Genomic DNA, 19,564 nt, shown 5'->3' with positions numbered 1-19,564 from the left:
GCAGATGGCGTTGTCTAGCGCGTACTACAATTCCCAGGATGCTCAGCGTAGCCGCACGCTTCTCGGCCCACCTGGTGAACTACAGCTCCCAGGGCGTTCTGCGCGTGGCCGGGTCTGCGTCTCCGCTGCGAGGCCGCGTGTGGTAAGAGGCGGTATGGAAATATCCCGAAGCCTAAAGGCATTCACACCTGTCCACCGTCGCTATGCTGTCTTGTGGCCTATGTTTAAGTCTACGAGAATGTGTTAAGCGTCTGCTGGGTGCTAGGTGACCAGAGTGGGAGTTTTCGGGCATTTCTCCAGACTGGATAGCCCTGGCCCTCTGTTCGCTCCACCCAAGGAATGCTTGACTTGGTGAGGGTTACATTAGTCTTCCTAGCGCTTCCCTCTGACCATGAGCCCAACTGGAACACAGACCATTGATATATTCTCAGATGCTGGCTCCTTCCGGCTTATTGCTCTTTCCCTTTCCGATTACCTTTTATGTGCTGGCCTGGGGAGGGGGGGGATACAAAGATGAATGAGATGGTGTCCAGAGTATATGGCAAGGAGCACGGAGAAAGGATTATTGGAGGAAGTGCTGCTTGAATTGAATCTTTTTATTTTTATTTTTCCAGAGACAGGGTCTCGCTCTGTCACCCAGGCTGGTGTGCAGTGGCGTTGTCATAGCTCACTGCAGCCTTGAACTCCTAGGCTCAAGAAATCCTCCCACTTTAGCCTTTCCAGTAGCTAAGACTACAGGCGGGAACCACCACGCCCAGCTAATTTTAAAATTTTTTGTAGAAACAGGGTCTTGCTATGTTGCCCGGGCTGGTCTCTAAATCGTGCCTCCCAAAGTTTTGGGATTACAGTCATGAGCTACTGCTCCCAGCCTTTAACTGAATCTTAAATGGTTGACTAGGTGGATGAGAGGTGGGAGTGGAAAAGGGAAACAGCATAGCCAAGAGCATGGTGCTGTGAGGGACCTAGCACATTTGGAGTCCAGCAGGGGGCTCAGTTTGGCTGAAGTGCATGGAGCATTTCATGGAGGTTAGGTGTGACAGTGGTGAGACTGAAAGAAGAGCCAGATCAGAAAAGGGCTTGCCAGGTAAGTAATTTGGACTTTATTCTGAAGGCATTTGGGAGCCTTTAAAAGATTTTCAAGAAGTGTGTTATGGCCAGATTTACCTTTTAGGAAGGATCATTTGTGACAATTTATAGAAAATCATCAAGAATGAAACCAGTTTGCCCAGGGTTAGCAAATAAATGGAGACTCAGTTAAACTTGATGGATCTAGCATTTAATTTCATTCTTCCTTAAATCCTAATGAAATAACAGTAAAGTTTTTTTTTTAAAGGGGTCAAAGAGAAAGGGAGAGGAGTTAATAGCAAAACTTTAGATAGAAGCTGGAAAACAGAGGCCAAGGGATAATTGATTAGGCAGTGAAGTGGTAACCAAGCCAGCACTGAAGAAAGCTTAGAAGCAACCTGATTTACTCTTAAATCAGTGGCATTATGTACAACTGGGGTGAAGGTGGTACAAAAATTAGGAGGACTTTTTTTTTTTTTTTTTTTTTTTTAGAGATAGGGTCTCCCTCTGTCACCCATGCTGGTGTACAGTGGCATGATCATAATCACTGCAGCCTTGAACTCTTGGGCTCAAACAATTCTCTGACCTCAGCCTCTCGAGTAGCTGGGACTACAGGCATGTGCCACCAAGCCCAGCTAATTTTAAAATTTTTTGTTGAGACAGGGTCTTGCTGTGTTGTCCACGCTGGTCTTGAACTCCTGCCCTCAAGCAATCTCCCACCTTGGCCTCCCAAAGTTCTGGGATTACAGGTGTGAGCCACCATGCCTAATCAGGAGGATTATTTGAAGTCATTAGACCATCGGATATTTTTCTTGACTCCATATATTAATATGTTGGCCACTAATCTCCCTCAACCCATCAGAATACTGGAGGTTGCTTTGTTGGAGATGGAAAAGAGGGTTTTTAGCTTGGAGGCCATCTGGGCATAGCTGAAGGCAAGAGTATTGCATTGAAAACAGAGATTAAGTGAAAGTTTATATACTGAGTGGTGGTTTCTAAAACTCTGGTAATGCGGCTTGTACTTTCCAGGTCAGAGACTAGAAGACTTTTCTCTGGGAAATTTGATTAGTTAGAGAAAAAACCTAAGGCTGTTAACATCAGGGGTTCTCCAACCAAACAGTTGGCCAGATCTCCCCATAGTGAAACTCACAGTAGGTAAGTCCCATTTGTGTATGTGGAACTTCTAGTCAACTTCTTAGCATCTCACTCTTAAATATGAACAGAAAGCAAAAGGTTTCTAAATATTTGAAGACACTTTCTAACATGAAGGACAGAGACCAAAATAAACTGGGGAAAAAAAAGTTGTTGAAGCTCTTAGGTAAGAGATACTCTAAAATAAAGAATTGAATCCCTGTAATCCTAGCACTCTGGGAGGCCGAGGGGGGGGTGGATCTCTCGAGGTCAGGAGTTCGAGACCAGCCTGAGCAAGAGTGAGACCCTGTCTCTACTAAAAATAGAAAGAAATGATCTGGCCAACTAAAAATATATATAGAAAAAATTAGCCGGGCATGGTGGTGCATGCCTGTAGTCCCAGCTACTAGGGAGGCTGAGGCAGTAGGATCGCTATGCTCAGGAGTTTGAGGTTACTGTGAGCTAGGCTGATGCCATGGCACTCTAGCCAGGGCAAAAGAGCAAGACTCTGTCTCAAAAAAAAAAAAAAAAAAAGAATCCAAGAAAGCATCCTTGAAAAATCAAACTATGGAGGAGGTAATGAAACATCTATCACAAAACTTGATAAGAGAAAGGGTTGAAAGAGAAATTGAGAAACTCTTCCAGCAAGTAAAGCAAAAGAAAAGAGATGGCATATAGGAAAGAAAATTAAGAAAATTAGAGAATCAATCCAGGAAACTTACATTCTGGAAGGAGAGATCACAGAGAAAATGAAAGGGGAAGAAAAGACTCGTGCTTTCAGATTAAGAGGGCCCATCAAGTGCCCAGTGAACTGGAGGAAAATAGACTTGTATCTTAGAACACTAGGTTCAAAGAAAAAGGCCTTGCAAAAGCTTTCAGAGAGAAAACAGACCACATGCTAAGAATCAGCAACCAGAATGGCTGCTGGGCCTTTTTGGTTTTTTGTTTGTTTGTTTGTTTGTTTTTAGAGACAAGGTCTTGCTCTGTCACCCAGACTAGAGTGCAGTGGCATGATCATATAATAGCTCACTGCAGCCTCTAACTCCTGAGCTCAAGTGATCCTCTGACCTTAGCCTCTTGAGTAGCTAGGACTACAGGTATGTGCCATCATACTTGGCTAATTTTAAAATTTTTTTGCAGAAATGGGGTCTGGCTTTGTTGCCCAGACTGGTCTTGAACTCCTGGGCTCAAGTAGTCTTCTGCTTTGGTCTCCCAAAGTGCTGGGATTACAGGTGTGAGCCACTCGGCCTAGCTGGGCTTCTTAATAGTAACGTTCTTCACTAGAAGACAGTAGAGCAATGCCTTCAACGTTTTGAAGGAAAGTGATTTCCAATCTAGAATTCTATACTGCAGCTGTGTTAGGGTGAAGACCAAAAATGTAATGACTCAACAAAATAGGGCTTAATTTTTTCTCATAAAACAATTCAGTGTGAGTAGTTCAGTGTGCTCCACAAATCATGCAGGGACCAAGGCTAGCAGTGCAGCTCGGCCATCCTTTACTTAAAAGTGTGATCTGCAGACTGGTGGCATTGACATTACCTAGAAGTTTGTTAGAAATGCACAATCTCACTTCCCACCCTGGACATACAGAATCAGTGTCTGTGTTTTTTTTTTTTTGTTTGGTTGTTTTTTGTTTTTTGTTTTTTTCAGACAGAGTCTCTCTGTGTTGCCCTCAGTAGAGTGCCGTCGCGTCAGCCTAGCTCACAGCAACCTCAAACTCCTGGGCTCAAACAATCCTCTCACCTCAGCCTCCCAAGTAGCTGGGACTACAGGCGCACACCATGACGCCCTGCTGATTTTTCTATTTTAGTAGAGATGGGGTCTCACTCTTGCTCAGGCTGGTCTCAAACTCCTGAGCTCAAGCAATCCTTCTGCCTCAGCCTCCCAGAGTGCTAAGATTACAGGTGTGAGCACCTTACCAACCCAGTATCTGTGTTTTAAGATCCCCAGGTGATTTGTATGCACAACAAAATTTGAGAAACACTGCTTTAGGGCATTGTTATTTGCATTGTCAAAACTGAGTTGCTGCCATCCCTGGGTTGCAGCTGGCAGGAAGAGGAAAGAGAAAATGTGGAGGAGGTATACCTCTCTCAGAGGTCTGGCTAGGAAGTGGCCTGTTTCATTTCTACTTACTTACCATTGAAGAAAACTTAGTCGTATGAGCTCACCTAATTCGGGAGTTCTGGGAAATCCAGTCCTTCCTTGGGTGGCCATCTATTGTTCTGGTACCATGGAAGAATAGATTTTAGGGAATATCTAGAGTCTCACAAAACCAAACTCTCAATTATGAACGTAGAATAAAAGACATTTTGATATGTACAAGGTCTCAAAATTTTTCTACGTGTACCGTTTCTCAGGAATTTATCAGAGTGAGATCTTGAAGAGGAAGATAGGGGATCCAGGAACTAAGGCTGACTCATGAGAGAGGTGAATGGGAACCCCAGGGTTATGGTGAAGGGAAATCCAGGGGATATGAAGAACAATCAGCTCGGAATGGAGCAGATTAGAAGGATCCTGAAGAGATTTAAGAGGTGAACATCTGTTTTGGTTTAAATGAATTGAGAGGATATATAGACTTTTGGAGGAGAGTATAGGGCTGATTAGTGATAAACTCAGAGAATAAACAAATTTAAAAATGACAATTATTTAGGGAAAATAAATTTGTACAAGAAGAGAAGGGTAATTATAATATACCACATGACTCAGCTATCAATAACATTTGCATAGGCATAATTAAATACTGAATTTAGATCTAACCCCAGTTGATACAATTCTTTTGGGAGTATAGGGTTTTGGGAAGATGGAAAGTATTTCATCACGGGGCGGGGGGATTGAAAGGGAACTGTTTTCACCTTATACAGCAGGGAGCTAGTAGATGATGGTTAAAACAAAAATCAATCAAGAAGTAGCAAAATAAGCATGTTTGGGGATACGGAGGTAAATGCCAAAAGAAACATCCAAAAGAGGTGAAAGTAATTGTCTCTGGGGAGAAGGAAATTGGAGGGGGAAGGGTCTGGTTTTTATTATCATAGGTCTTGTAGTACTATCCAATTCCTTAAACTTTGGAAAAAAATATATATATTTAACTTTGAAAATTGAAAGTAAAGAATGAAAAGCAAGAGAGGAAATAGAGGTGTACTTTACTATGAAAGAGACCTAAGAGTGGAGGAGAGTTTTTTCTTGGTTTGGTTTTCTCTCTTCCTCTTCCTCTTCCTCTCTTCCTATCCCCTCCTTCCTTCAATGAAAGAGACTTGCATGAGATTTTTTTTTTTTTTTTTTTTTTACTACGGAGGAAGAGCCAGGAGAGACAGAGGTTGAAGAGAGGAATGTGGTTTGATGAATCAAGGTCTCAGAAGAGGTGGGAGGAGAGAGATCTGAGCCAGGTGGAGGGATTAGCGTTGAACTAGAGAAGGCATCTTAACCTTGACTGCGTAGGAGAATTGGTGTAGATGTCAGTGTTTGTGGGTAGGAGGTGGGAAATTGAAATCATTCATCCCTCATTGCCTAATCTTTGTGAAAAACAGAAGTCACTATGAGCACGAGGAAGGTGGAAAATTAGTGAGTAAGATGGGAGCAGGAGAGAGGTGACCCAGGACATGGAGAGGGACAAGGGGTGATCAGTGCCCCCCGCCCCCTGCCAGTTTAGGTTACAGACCGTAAATCTTTAGGGGCCCCAAATCCATACATAGTGCCTGGTACCTAGAATGTGTTCAAAAATATTTGTTGAATGGAAGAGTAAGTGTGGTTGTATGATTTTTTTTTGGCAGTGTGCATCAGCCCCTGTGTTGGAGCAGAGAAGATAGCAGGGAGGTAGTTGGACAGATTGTGGTTTGAGAACATGATTGTGAAAGGAGGAGAAGTTGAGTGTGCTGATGAGACAGTGGTTGATATGATGATCTTGAAGTGTAGGCTGGAAAGAAAAGGAAGTATCAAATTGTGGAAAACAGAAGGGCCAAGAGCTTTGTGACAAAAAACAAGAAGCCATTAAAAAAAAGTAGTTATATCTGATCACATTAAAATAAAAGATTTATGTATTATTACGAATACTAGAAGCAAAATGTTTTGGAACTTGACAGAGGTGATGATTGCACAACATTGTGAGTATACTAAATGCCATTTTTTTTTCTTTTTTTTTTTTTGAGACAGAGTTTCCCTCTGTTGCCAGGGCTAGAGTGCTGCGTCGTCAGCCTAACTCACAGCAACCTCAAACTCCTGGGCTCAAGAGATCCTCCTGCCTCAGCCTCCCGAGTAGCTGGGACTATAGGCATGCGCCACCATGCCCAGCTGATTTTTCTATATATATTTTTAGTTGTCCATATAATTTCTTTCTATTTTTAGTAGAGAGGGGGTCTCGCTCTTCCTCAGGCTGGTCTCGAACTCCTGAGCTCAAACAATCTGCCTGCCTCGGCCTCCCAGAGTGCTAGGATTACAGGTGTGAGCCACCATGCCCAGCCCTAAATGCGACTGAAGTACACATTTTAAGATAAAAAATGAGGTACAAATTCGAAAGACATTGACCCAGCAATTCTACTGTTAAGAATTTGTCCTACAGATATACTTCACATGTGCACAAAAACATATTTTCAAGGATAATTATCATAATACTGTTTGAATTAGCAAAATAGTGGATATTCTACATGTCTATCAGTAGGAAACTGGTAAAAATAAATGACCTCTAGGTGTTGGAAAGCTGTTCTTTAAAAGAATACAGTGGATCTGTATGTAGTGCTTAAGGATGCTCTCCTAGATACACTATTAAGTGAAAAGAGCAAGATGTAGAAGAATTCATAGTATGCTACTACCTGTATTTATGATAAGATGGTGAGTACATATATTCACACATGTACGGCTGAATATGCAGAGTATCTTTGGAAGGGTAATCAAGGAACCGGTGATAGTGACTGCCTCTGTGAGAGAGAAATGGAGGGCAGGGGATTGGACAGGAGGGAGCTGCCCTTTACTATTAACTGTTTTATACCATTTGGATTTTTTTTTTTTGAGACAGGGTCTTGCTCTGTTGTCCAGGCTAGAGTGTAATGGCATCATCATAGCTCACTGTAGCCTCGAACACCTGAGCTCAGGTGATCCTCCCACCTCAGCCTACAGGCACACTCCACCACGCCTGGCTAATTTTTCTATTTTTTTGTAGAGATAGGGTCTTGCTCTTGCTCAGGCTGGTCTCAAGCAATCTTCCCACTTTGGCCTCCTAAAGTGCTAGGATTACAGGTGTCAGCCACCATGCCCAGCCTGTTTGGATTTTTTTTTAAAACCATATACATGTATCACCTTCTAAAAAACATTAAAAACATAAAAAGCTAAAAAAAAGCATTGTTTCTCAAAGTGATTGCTGATTAAAAATCTAGATTCATGGATTCTTCTTGGGATCTCCTGACTTAGTTTCTGGGAAGGTGGAGCCAGACTCTGGATGTATATCATTCCTTCCAGAGGGTTCTGATTCTCCTGAAAAAGTTTGAGATCCATTGGTTTAGAGGTCAAGGAGCAGGTTCGTGGGAGTCAGAGTGATGCTGGAGGTGAATGTTTTAGAGGAGATAGTTCCTCCACATGATAAAGTCCAGGGTATACAGGGGAGGCAGCTACTGTGGCGGGGTAAGCAAGGTCATTTTGGCAGCACTTAAAGCCTGTGGATAAATAATGATTTAATTAGATGTCATGAGCTGTAACATAGACTAATGGCCTGGATGAGCTGCCTCCATCTGCCTCACCAGCCTCATCTGGAACTATTTTCCTTTGGCTGTTTCTGTCCTAGTCCTTCTGGTCTATTTCAGTCCCCAAAATGAGCTCTGTTCCTTACTACCTTCACACATGACGTTGCCATTGCTCAGAATGTTCATGCCTGCACTGTCCTCTAATTCCTCCTCATCTTTCAGTTCTCTGCTTAAAGGTCACTTCCTCCAGGGAAATCTTCCCCTAAACCCAGCCTAAGTCAGAACTCCCTGCGGTGCCTTCTCACAGCTCCTGTACCTTTCCTTTGAAGCACGGATATTGTAATGAGATAATTAGGGAATGATTTAACGTTTGTTTTGGTTCTATTGCTATATCCCTATACCATGCCTGGTATGTAGTAGGGATTCAAATCAAGATTGTTCATAGAATGAATGAAGGAGCCTTGAGAGAAAAAGCAGAGAAAGGTTGGGCTACAGCAGTGGGAGTGGGTGATACAGGTGAGAAATGTCCTTGGAGCCTTGCTAACTCCCTCCAGCCCAGCCTGGGGCTTGGGCCAAGCCTCAGGGAGTGCCTGCTGAGCTACAGGAGCTGCACTAGGATGCAGGCCTGAGGACTCTGGCTCACAGCAGCATGACTTTCTGGGCTCCCCAAGGCCTCGGCTTCTGTGTTAGGATGTAAGTACCAGACTCCACAGAGATGGCGTGTGGCTTCTGTCTGGAGAGGCCTGCAGTTGCGGTCCCACTGATCCCCGGGAATGGACTGCCTGAACAACCATAAGGAGCAATGGAAATGAATACTACTCGGTCACAATGCGGTCATGTGTGTCAGCTGCAACAGGGAAGGGCCTGCCCTGCCCAGATCCCGTGAGCGTCTTGTCTACAGGGAAGTTAGCTATTATTTCCCCTGTAAATGACCAAGTTTACTTTGTGGCTTTACCAAGGTGTACCCTTGAATTTGGACCGACCAAATCATGTTTTGGTGTTTACCTTGAAACACAAGCACAGCACAGTCATTCAGCAAACATTTATCAGTAGCCTGTGTGTCAAGTGCTTTTTGGGTCCTCACCCACAGCTAACAGAACCATGGATGAGCACACTATACACTCTTTAAATGCTCCAGAGAACACATACACGCTCATGCTTATTAAAAGGTTTATTTTCTTCTTTATGCTCGGAAACAAAGAAACAGCCTTGCCCCCGCCAAGGGTCTTATCAAATGGGAGGCAGAGAGAGTGACAGGAGGGGGTGTTGGTGTGAGGTTGAATGTGACAGTTCTTTCTCCCCCTTTCCCTACTATCACTTCTCTTTTCAGTGTCCCCCTCCAACAAATTTAGGGATGAACACAGCTTGCCACCCACTGGGGGGCTGGAGAAGCAGAGCTGTAGTCAAAAAATTAATGCCCACTTTCAGCAAGAGACGGGTGCAGTGCGTTTGTTGGAATAGGGGAAAGGGAGTGAAGGGGCTGGTTGAGGAAGCTGCCAGAAGTGAAGAGAGGCTGGGACACCTCCCCTCAGTGACAGTGGGGATCTTGGTCCTGCCCCTACCTCTCCCAGCACCATCCACTCCCTTCTTCTAGCTCCCGTTCCTAGCAGAATTGGTCATCGTAGTCGTCATCCTTCATCCCCTTCAGCCGAAGCCGGGCAAAGTCCTCAAACACAATGTCGTCGTCTGTGGCATAGCTTGGTGGTGGAAAGGAGGGGGGTGAGGTGGGGGTTTCTGACCCTTTTTTCAGCCTCCTACTCCCTGCCTCCCCACCACCAGGGACAGAGGTATTTGCAAGAAGGGACAAACAAGGGCAGCAATAGGCAGCCTCACAAGGCTGAGGTATCTCGGTGCTTCAACCACCCTTCCCCTCCGAAAAAGAAAATAGGAGGTACGAGGGCTGATATGAATGTTGTGGGAATCTTTGTCCAAAGAGGTCAAAGCAGGGGAAGGAGTTTCTTACTTGGTATCAAATTCAATGAGGTTGGTATCCACGGGGACATCTGTTTCTGGAGCAGCTGAGGGGAGGAGGAGAGGGGGTGGGTGGGTGAGTGCTGGAAGGACCAGCTTTTCTCCTCTGGCCCTGTTGCAGGCCCTCCTCTCAGGGCCCTGGGGTGGGTGGCATGCTCACCTGACTGGGGTCTGGGGAGGGTGATGTGGTCATGGGGCTTGGGGTGCATAAGAACAAAAGGCAGTTCCACCGAGACATCCCTGGGGAGGGGGAGAGGCGGCATGAAGATGATGACACCGGGCCAGAGAGAACCAACTGAGACCCCCACCCGGGCTCCCCCGTGGAACTCACCCGCCTCGAGACACCACCAGCTTCACCTTGACCCTGTAGGACACCAGGATTCCCAGCACTTCCTTGTTGGCACCCTCCTTCACGCTGCAATTGGGGGTGGGGGCAGTCGGACCAGGGCCCTCTGCCTTGTCACCTAGCCCACCTTGGGGCTCCCATCAGGATTCTGAGCAGAACTATACTGGGCTGCAGGGCTCCAGCAGCATGGGCTGTGCGATCACCATGGTAAAGCACGCCACAGCATTCCCCTGCTCAGAGCCCTCCTGTGGCCTCTCATCTCTAGCAGTGAAAGCTGACGTCCTCCTCTTTTCACAGCCTTGCACTGTTTAGCTCTCCCTTGGCCCCTGACCTCACCTCCTCCGCCTCTCCTCGTACAGAGTTCATTCTCACCACACGGGGCTCCAGGCCTGCTGCGTGTGGTTGTGCAGTGAGAACCCTGAACAAAGGCACCGCTGGAGGTGAAATCCAGCTCTTTGTGAAGCTGCAGACCTCCGGGGCTGCTGCCTGAGGGCACAATGGCACCTACTTCCTCTGGGTCCTTACTCAAAATTCACCTCTGTATTATGCCATCCCTAGCTGCCCTACACACCGTGCCCCCACCCGGTACTTTATATCTCCCTTCTCTGCCTTGCTTTTCTCCTTCATACTTGTCACTAAACACGCTGTGTATCTGACCACCGATGGGATCTGTCTGTCCTCCCTTTCCCAGGATGTAAGAGATCTTTGCATCTCTTCTGTTCACTGATACGTCCCTGACACCTAGGACAGAGCCTGGCACACAGCACTGAATGAATGTCTGTCCCCTGGCCTGCAGGGGACCCCCTCCAGTGCCCCCTCACATGGTGCTGGAAGCCAGGTTGGTGTCCTCGTGCTTGAGCTTCCCGTCCAGGGCGAGACCACGCTTCTCCCGGTTGTCACTGAGCAGTGGGGTTATGGTGTACACCTTACAGAACGTGGAACTGGGAGACACCTGGTCACTGGGGGATAGGGATAAAAGAATAAGAGTTAGAGGGGCCAGGCTGGGTGAGGGGGCAGCCTCTCCTTCCCTCACTAGTCCCTTCTCTCCTTGGGCAAAGGTCACAGGGGAGTAGGTTTTGGCTCAACCTGCTCAGGAAAATTTTTTTTTTTTTTTTTTTTTTTGAGACAGAGTGTCACTTTGTTGCCCGGGCTAGAGTGAGTGCCGTGGCATCAGCCTAGCTCACAGCAACCTCAAACTCCTGGGCTTAAGCGATCCTACTGCCTCAGCCTCCCTAGTAGCTGGGACTACAGGCATGAGCCACCATGCCCGGCTAATTTTTTTGTATATATATTTTTTAGTTGGCCAGATAATTTCTTTCTATTTTTAGTAGAGACGGGGTCTCACTCTTGCTCAGGCTGGTCTCGAACTCCTGACCTCGAGCGATCCACCCGCCTCGGCCTCCCAGAGCTAGGATTACAGGCGTGAGCCACCGCGCCCGGCCTGCTCAGGAAAATTAACAGCTCAGAGCTACCTGGCTGTGGAGGGAATGCCCTTTTAAGTGCAGATGGTTCAGGAAGAATTCTACCCTGCACCTCGCATTCTCCTGTCCTACTCTTCTCCCCTAAGCCTGGGGCCTGAGTCTGTTCTGATACTCACTCTTGTTCGATCTGAGCCACGGGACACTTGTACTGGGCGGTGCTGAAGAGGCAGATGTCAGCATACTGTCTCACTGTGGGGAAGGGCGAGGTCAAACAGCTCTGAATGGAGCGTAGGCTAGCACCACACCACAGCTCCAGACCACATGGCAAGGGCCCCAGGCTCAGCTCCCTGACCCCCCCCCCCCGACACATGGCCCTCTCCAAAGCAGTAAACGTGGGGGCCCCACATATCTTTCTGGAACAACCTTAATTCTTTGAGCCCTGGTGGGTCTCCTGCACTGGGATGTGGCCTGGGCTGAGATCACACCAAAAGCCACTTGTGCAGCAACTCCCTCCCCCAAGACCCCTTTCCAACCCCCACCTCCTACCAGAGACTTTGATCTTCTTGACGGTCTTGGTGGAGTTGTTGGTGACGTGGACATTGACACTGAGGGGCTCCCCATGGTAATACAGCTTTTGAGGGGAGGGGGTCATGTGAGTTGGATCTGTTTTATCACTGGTACCATTACTAGTGTGTCCCCCAATACACACTGCTCTGCCCTTCCCTCTAAACCCAAGCCCATAGCAACTCTCCACACCCAGGCAACGCAACCTCCTTTGAAAACGCCATCTTGACATGTGGCTTCACCCCTCTCCCCAGGGTCTGGCCTGTATTGTGGCACCCCCGTCACCCTCTCACACTCCACCTCCTTGTCCAGGGAAGCCTCAAGGTGCAGCGACCGGTCAGACATGAGGAAGTGGCGTGTGGTTTCAGCTGAAGGCTGGGGGCCGGGTTTCTCTGGGGCAAACTGCACCTTTCGGATCACCAGTCGCACAGAGTTCCTGGGGCAGGGGTGAGGGGTAGGAGGGGTCGGTTCTCAGACCTCCAAATCTCTGCTTCCACCTCCTACAGGGGCCTGGGGCTTCTGGAAGTGGGTGAGGAATTGTTATACCATGGAGGAGGTTGCTTCTCTCACCTTTTGTGACTTTTCTCTTCTAGTGATTTGGCACAGAAGGCTCGAATCTCAAAATCTACACCGCAAGCCTTGGAAGGGGAAGAAAAGGTCACATGTCATCCACAGCCCCTGCCACTGCTAACACTCCCCTTCCTTCCTCCCCTCTTCCCTTGTCTTGGGCACAGACTCTTGCCCCATTATGATCTGAGGATCGTGGGGACTGAGTTTTCTTCTTCTGCCTCCCCAGGGCCCAGCCCCTGGCAGAGGCTTGATGGCAGCAGTGCAAGGGGAGCCCCCATGCCCAGGTACGTGCAGGTCAACAGATGAGGTAGTGTCACATATATACAGTGGCCATACCATACATACCCCACTGCCAGGGGGGACAAGGCCCCACCCTCAGCCCCAACCCGGCTTCTTGACAGTTCACCCTACGGCTCAGCTGTGCTCCCAGACTCCTACCAGACCCTGTTCTGCTCATACCTTCCCTGTATCCTCTGGTCCTGGCTGCAGTGTGACGGAGCAGGGCAGATTCTGGGGTATCTATGGCAGAGAAAAGAGGAGCCTTCAGTCCCTCCAGAAAGCCCCCAGATCTTCCTCCCAATCTCAAGAGGCTGAAGATAGGACCCCTGGGGATGAGAAAGGAAGAGGGAGGGGGCCCCAGGGAGGAGGCAGAGAGCCTAGGTGTTCCTGAATGCAGTGTGACCCTGAAGGGAGGTGGAACTAGTGTCCCTGCCTCACTGTTTCTTCCAGATCTGCTCTTAACAGGTGCCTCACCCACCCCTCCAAACACAGTTCCCGACCCCTTGCCCTGCAGAGGGTGGGGGGCATCCTCACTGTGAAAAAAAAGGGGTGGGCATGCTGGCCCAGCTTCCTCAGCAGCCGGTCCTGCAGGCGGGTGGGGGGCCGGGGTGGGTTGGGCATTGGGGGGAAGGCCTGGTAGGTGGCGATGAACAGGTCTTTGCGGAAGGACAAGCCCAGCACATCCAGGTCTTCGCGGCCATAGCGGAAGGCGCAGGTGAGGGTCACAAACACTGGCAAGGGAGGGCAAGGGAGGGTGGTCAGGAGCCCCCCTTCCCCAATCCCCTCACTACCTGGCAGCCACCGCTCCTCCCTCAGCGGCACAAGACTTGCCTGAATCCTCTTCCGGCCTCCCATCTCAGCCCTCCATCTCTCTGGGGCACCCATCCAGTGCCAGCCCATTTCACTTCTCTACCTCCTACCTCCCCTTGGGGCCAGTACCTTTGCGGTCCTTCAAGTAGTCAGGGTCCACAAGCACCACACCATCTAGGAAGGGACACACAGGCTCATTTCCTGAAAGGGCCTCTCCCCCATTCCTGGGCCTAGGAACCTCTTCCCCTCTTAGAGGACGAGCTGTCACTTTTTGGGAAAACTTACCTACAGGATCCACTTTGTCCAGGTGATCTACAAAGTCCCGTTTGCCCAAGTACACGGTGAGCTGAGGATGTCAAGGGGTCACAGGGAAGATTGGGGGGCATGGTGACAAGGCATCAGCGCCCTCAAGAAGGGCCACCCTATCTAGGGATCCCAGGCTGGCCTACTAAGAAAGAAGTTCTCCAGTCTTCCTCCCAGTAGTGTTAGGAAGTGAGGGTGGTGGGGTTTCCCAGACTACCTGACCTTTTAGGCTTTTAGCTGCTCCCTAATCTTTTCACACCTCTGCCCACAACAGTCAGGGGTGAGGGTGAGAGAGAAAGAGAGACACACACACACACACAAAGAGAGAATGTGTGTGTGGGGGGGTCCTCAGGGAGGACTCCGCCCAACCAGCCAGTTAGAGAGCAGCTGTCAGCCTCACTAGGTCCCTTAAGGGGCTCTGGGATAAACAGGCCATAGCCTGGGGGCTGTTAACTTTCCCCAGCCCCAGACACCTTGGGTTAGCTCCTAAGGGGGCTACAGGCACAGGGGTGGCTTCTGGCCTACTCCCCTTTGGTTTGCTTAGGGACACAGGCCTGCCCCAAACCAACCCTGTGGCTGGCTCAGGCAGAGCAGCCACCGCGGCAAGGGGCTTCAGGAGGGAAGGAAGTCAGCTCTTGGCTGTCACAGGAAGTGGGGAGCTAGGGCCTGGGGATTGTCTAGGGGCAGGCTGGGCTTTGTTAGGGCCCAGGGAGGGTCAAAAGGACAAGCACTGTGGGAGACTCACCTTGCAGTTAGGGCTGGACTTCTTGAAGACCCTAACAAAACAGAAAGGGAAACCCCACTGCCTCCCTCAGACTCAGCAGGGACCCCCACACCAGGACCTTATCCCTCCCCCATCTGAGAAGCAGAGCTCACCCAGGGTTCCTGTCTAGAGGGTTCGAGGTTTTGCCCAGCTCTGCCCCCTCCCACTTCTTCCCAGACGGTCCTTAATATTTCCAACACAGCAGCCAGGGTGGCTGCTGGTTGCCCCAGGAACCACTCCGACCCTTCCCAGAGGACCTCCCCCAGAAGGGACCTGAATGGGCAGGTTGCAGCAGTGTCTGGGTAGGACCTAACCATGTCTCCATCTGCTCTGCAGCTCCAACAGCTGGAGTATGTGGAAGAGCAGTGGCCCTGGCCTTTGCCCCTAAAATGGTTTCTACCATAGGCACTAATCAAGTTTGACCCTACTCCATTAGCCTCCAACTGTCCCCATCTGTGACCTCAGCAGCTTAAAAGCCTATTCATCTTTCAAGGCCCAGCCTTTAGAAAGCAGACCCAGCCCAGACTCTGTTCACTCCTTGTTTGGGGTTTTTGTCACACCCTGTTTATGGTTTATTTGTGGTGTGATAGCATGCAAGGGCAGTTAGCTGTGTATCATCTGTCTCTCTACTTAGACTGGTCGCCTCAGAGGCCTTATTCATTTAGGCACCCCCAGCACAGTGCCAGCCCTGTGATGAAGATGAAGGTGCCAGCTAACATTATTGGGTGAATACTTTGTGCCCAGCACTGTTCCAAGTGTTTCAAGTGTGTTATTTCATTTAATACTCTAACAACCCAATGACACAGGCCCTAATATCCCTATTTTTACAGGTGAGGAAACTGAGGTGCAGAGAGGTCAAGTATTTTGTCCAAGGTCACAGAGAGTGTAAATGGTGGAACTCACATATAAACAAAGGCAGTCTGGGTCTGAGTCTATGCTCTTAATCGCTATTGGTCTCTGTAGTCGGCATCAATTGTTTGTTGAATTGAAGGAGATTCACTTTCCAGTTGCTGAAACAATCTAAGCCTGGACTCCACCTGTTGCTGGGAGGGTAGGGAACTATCTGAGGACCCCAGTGCTCTGGCTGATTGTGGGCCTGTTCTTTGAAGTGCCAATCCACTGTCTCAGCAGTGATCCCAAGAAAGCGTCCCCAGATGGTAGAAACTGATATCCTGCCAACTAACTGGCCTATGTCTTCTTTAACTCCACCACCCCAGCTCCTGCTACAACTTCACTTGTCCCTTCTTCCCAGAAGGCCAAGTTGTCCAAAGGTCAGAAGGCAAAGGGTACAGAGGGCCCCAGGTATCCCCAACCAATAAAGGAGAGTAAACATTGATATGGTGGCAGCTAGAATAAACACACTACCTTTAGTCCCAACTTGGGGGCTGATTGCTATGGCATCATCCAGGCTCTCCCTCCCCTTTGCTTCTGGTTTTCTCTTTGTCCCAGTGTTTCCTCCCATTCGGAGCCCTGGCAGAGTGCTGTGACAGCCACAATCAGTTGGCCAACTGGAGTGTGGCTCTGGGGCAATTGCCCTGGAGCAGCTGCAGGGCACCTGCCCTTTGGATCCTAACCCAGCCACCTCCTGCCAGGCTAGGGAGGAGCAGTGTGCATATACCGAGAGTGGCCAAGGAGGCAGACTGTGGGGATGACCAGGGAGGTGCCCAGTGAGAGGGGTCAGTTGAAGCAGATGCCCCTTCACACTTCCTACTTTTCATTTCCTGTGGCCTAGAATTTGATAGGGGTGAGGGGAATTGTGCCAAGTCAGCAGTCCCTCTTTGGTCCATCTTTCCCCCTCCCTGAACCACATAACGGAAATCAGGGGCCTCCCTCAAGTCAGCGACTTCCCCTTTCTCTGGGGTGTTTAACCCCTAATCCAGGACACCAGTCCTCCCTCTGATCATCTCTGATACTTGTCTACTTGATGCTTAGAAACCTGGGTTCTCATACTGTATGACTGAGAAGTAGTGGAGTTGATGTGATGTTTTGCAGAACAAGTGACAGCTCAGGACTAGCCCCCCATTCCTGATCCCCTCTGGATTGAGGCATAAAGCCCCTGCCTTTTCCTCTTTTGCTCCTGCTCCCCTGGGACTCAGGCATTCACCCCCCTGCCCCCTTGGGGGTGTTGAGTCACAACAGGAAGTGGATTTTGCTAGAGACCAAAAAAAGAGAACTCGGGGTGTCAGTGGAAGGAAGGAGCCTCGATTGCACAGAAAACATCCGGGGAGTGGATGTGGGCCCAGGGCAGATACTGCTTCCCCCCACCTGGGGGAGAGGGATAAGGTCCAATTTCGTGGAGGGTCGTCACCCACTCTGCGCCCCCAAGATGAAGCTGTTGCTCCTAGCAACCCAAGGGAAGGCAGAAGTTTGAAAGAGGAGCCACCCAGCCCTTGGGACAGGTGTGGGCAGCCCAACTGCCTGTAGGGTATTGGACAGGAGGCTTTCCATTGGCTCAGCACGAGTCTAGAGGGGATCCCCCTCCTGGCATCCAGCCTCCCATACAGCACCCCTTGGGGCCAGCCACCTGCTCCTCCTTCCTCTGTCCCTGCATCGCAGCCTGCACGGGAGAACACAGTAGTCTGGCCCCCAGATCCCTGCGAGAACCCGGACGCCGGCTTTCTGATCCCCTTCAGGCCTTGCTTTCTGCAGGGGCCCGGGTATGCGTCCCCCACATTATCCTCGAGGACCTACTCATGCGGCCGCGGATGGCTGTCCCCTAGGGACCCAGGCGTCCGGCCCCCGGATTCTCTCTCTCCCGTGTCCCTGTCTGGGGACCATCCCAGCACCCGCCCCGAGCCGCCGCCCTTGCCCAGCTGCGTGGCCCCACCTCCCTTACCTGGTCCCGGGTTTCTCCCCCATGGTGCGCGCGCCCGCCGCCCGCCGCCCGCTCGGCTCGCGGCTCGCTTGCAGCCTTCTCGCCTGCAGCCAGGTCCCTGCTCCTCCCCGCGCCACTGCGCACGCGCACCCTCCGCTCTTTCTCCTCTTCCCCCTCCGCTCCGGGCCCCCTCCTCTGGTCCCGGAGAACCGCGGCCAGATGCGTCAGCCGGCTCGCGCGCGCCGCGGCGCTGCCGCCCTCCCCTCGCAGACACGCGCGGTGGCTGGCTCCGCCCCGGCCTCCGCGCTCCGTCCCTCCCGGGCAGCTCTGCCCTGCGCGCCGTCCCGGCTCCTGCTCTCCCCGCCCCCTCCGCGACCCCTTAGAAGCTGATTGGGCCCCCTTAAACGAAGGCGCCCGCCTTCCAGGAGATTAAAGCCCTCCTGGCGGCCAGAACCCTGCAGGGGTCCCCTCCCCTTTGTTTGCTTTCTCGGTGGCTGTGTAGGCAACGGGGGCGGTGGAGGGTGGTGGGATGAGCTCAGACACAGTCTGGGGAAGCAGGATGAGGGGATGCACACGTGGGTGAGCGGTTCCAGTTGCGTGATGTTTGCTTCAGCGCGCGCTGCTCACCCGCTCACCTCAGAGCATGCAGCCGTCTTTGGCCCGCCCTCCCGCTTCTTTATTGTGGAGTCTCGGCTCCCCCTGGTGTCTGCCTTTGATCGCTGCACAGTTCCCTTTTCTAATTTCTCTGACTATCCATCTCCTTCGCCCACCCATCCCAGCTAACATCCACCCACTCACCCACCCATCCATCCATCCATCCATCTGTCCATCCATCCATGCATGCCTATTTTGTGCTAGTCACTATGCCAAGCAGCGGGGACACACATGAATTACCATGGCCCCTGCTTTCCTAGTATAGTCGAAGAGACTCATAAACAGGTATTATGATCCCAGGAATGCTATAATAGAGGTATGACTCAGAAGACAAAGCCATTAACAGCGCTTGGCGAGGGTGGGGGTGGAGGGAGTGCAGGCTGTCCAGAAAAGGGAACATTTGAGGACGCTCTTTATGAAGGATAGACAGGAGTCGAGAAAGGGCATTCCGAAGAGAGAAAAAGGCAAGGCACATCCTGTTCTGAAGTGTTGGTGGGGTTAGACGGCAGGAGAGATAAGACTGGAACAGGTTGTGGAGGATTTTTGTAGAGCTGGTAAGGAACGAGACTGAGGAGGGCCCTGCAGAAGGACACGTGGAACCAGTCATGGTTTTTTAAGTAGAGAGGTGGCATGATGAGGTTTCTCTTTTTGGAAGATAATTCTGGGCAATGTGGAGGGTGGAGGGAGTGGGGCAAGACTGCTGTAAACTAGCCAAGGGAAAATGATAAATGCTAGAGTGGAAGGGATAGGAGGGGTCAGACTAAGAACTCATTTCTGGGGTAACATATTGGCTGGACTTGGGGGAGTCTAGTGAATGGGATGTTTTTGGACTCATGAAGCTAAGATATTTCTCCTTCGTCCATCTTTTTTCCCATGCTCTCTCTATCTTCCCCAAATGGAATAACTTCACACCTCTCCCTCCACTTTTCCATGCAACAAAAAATAGTGTACTCAAGTAGTTCCTAAGATCATCTTTAGGTTCAGACACAGGCCTTGCTCATCAACTGCCAGCTTCCCACCGCTCAGTTCTATCACCACCTTCTAAGCTTAGTCTTCAGTTTTTTTCAAGCTTTAGATCATGCATTTCTTTTAGACTCACGAATCACTTTTATCCAATTTGACCTTTGTTAAAGGATCATGACAAGAAGATAATGAGATCTATATCTAAAGACTGATGAGACTGAAAGGTAGTGGTCTGCATGACAC

At 49.9% G+C, this 19,564-nt stretch overlaps 2 protein-coding genes across 4 annotated transcripts in view; one reads left to right on the top strand and one right to left on the bottom strand.

The window, feature by feature from the left end:
- Window positions 1–9,018: 9,018 nt before the first annotated feature.
- On the bottom strand, window positions 9,019–17,984 carry ARRB2 (arrestin beta 2). 3 transcript variants are annotated; one of them, XM_045527079.1, is made up of 16 exons: window positions 17,726–17,814; window positions 15,793–15,932; window positions 14,872–14,902; window positions 14,109–14,169; window positions 13,953–13,997; window positions 13,548–13,744; window positions 13,194–13,253; window positions 12,735–12,802; window positions 12,465–12,600; window positions 12,147–12,231; window positions 11,777–11,849; window positions 11,001–11,138; window positions 10,165–10,248; window positions 9,994–10,073; window positions 9,826–9,880; window positions 9,019–9,559 (listed from the first exon to the last, which is right to left on the bottom strand). In XM_045527079.1, coding segments are annotated over exons 2-16 (1,209 nt in total). In that variant the 5' UTR covers window positions 15,795–15,932; window positions 17,726–17,814; the 3' UTR covers window positions 9,019–9,465. The 3 variants fall into 3 exon arrangements, with proteins under 3 accessions (XP_045383035.1, XP_045383034.1, XP_045383036.1); XM_045527078.1 differs by lacking the exon at window positions 15,793–15,932 and having other exon boundaries at window positions 17,726–17,984; XM_045527080.1 differs by lacking the exons at window positions 15,793–15,932; window positions 17,726–17,814 and adding an exon at window positions 16,255–16,333.
- PELP1 (proline, glutamate and leucine rich protein 1) overlaps window positions 17,526–19,564 on the top strand; it is a 31,003-nt gene continuing 28,964 nt past the window's right edge. The window contains exon 1 of the mRNA XM_045527076.1: window positions 17,526–17,546. The gene's annotated coding sequence lies outside the window, so the exon portion shown is untranslated. The remainder of the gene's footprint in view (window positions 17,547–19,564) is intronic.

This window comes from Lemur catta, chromosome 15, assembly GCF_020740605.2.
Source record: "Lemur catta isolate mLemCat1 chromosome 15, mLemCat1.pri, whole genome shotgun sequence".
Lineage (NCBI taxonomy): Eukaryota > Metazoa > Chordata > Mammalia > Primates > Lemuridae > Lemur > Lemur catta.
This window is presented reverse-complemented; position numbering and strand designations above follow the sequence as displayed.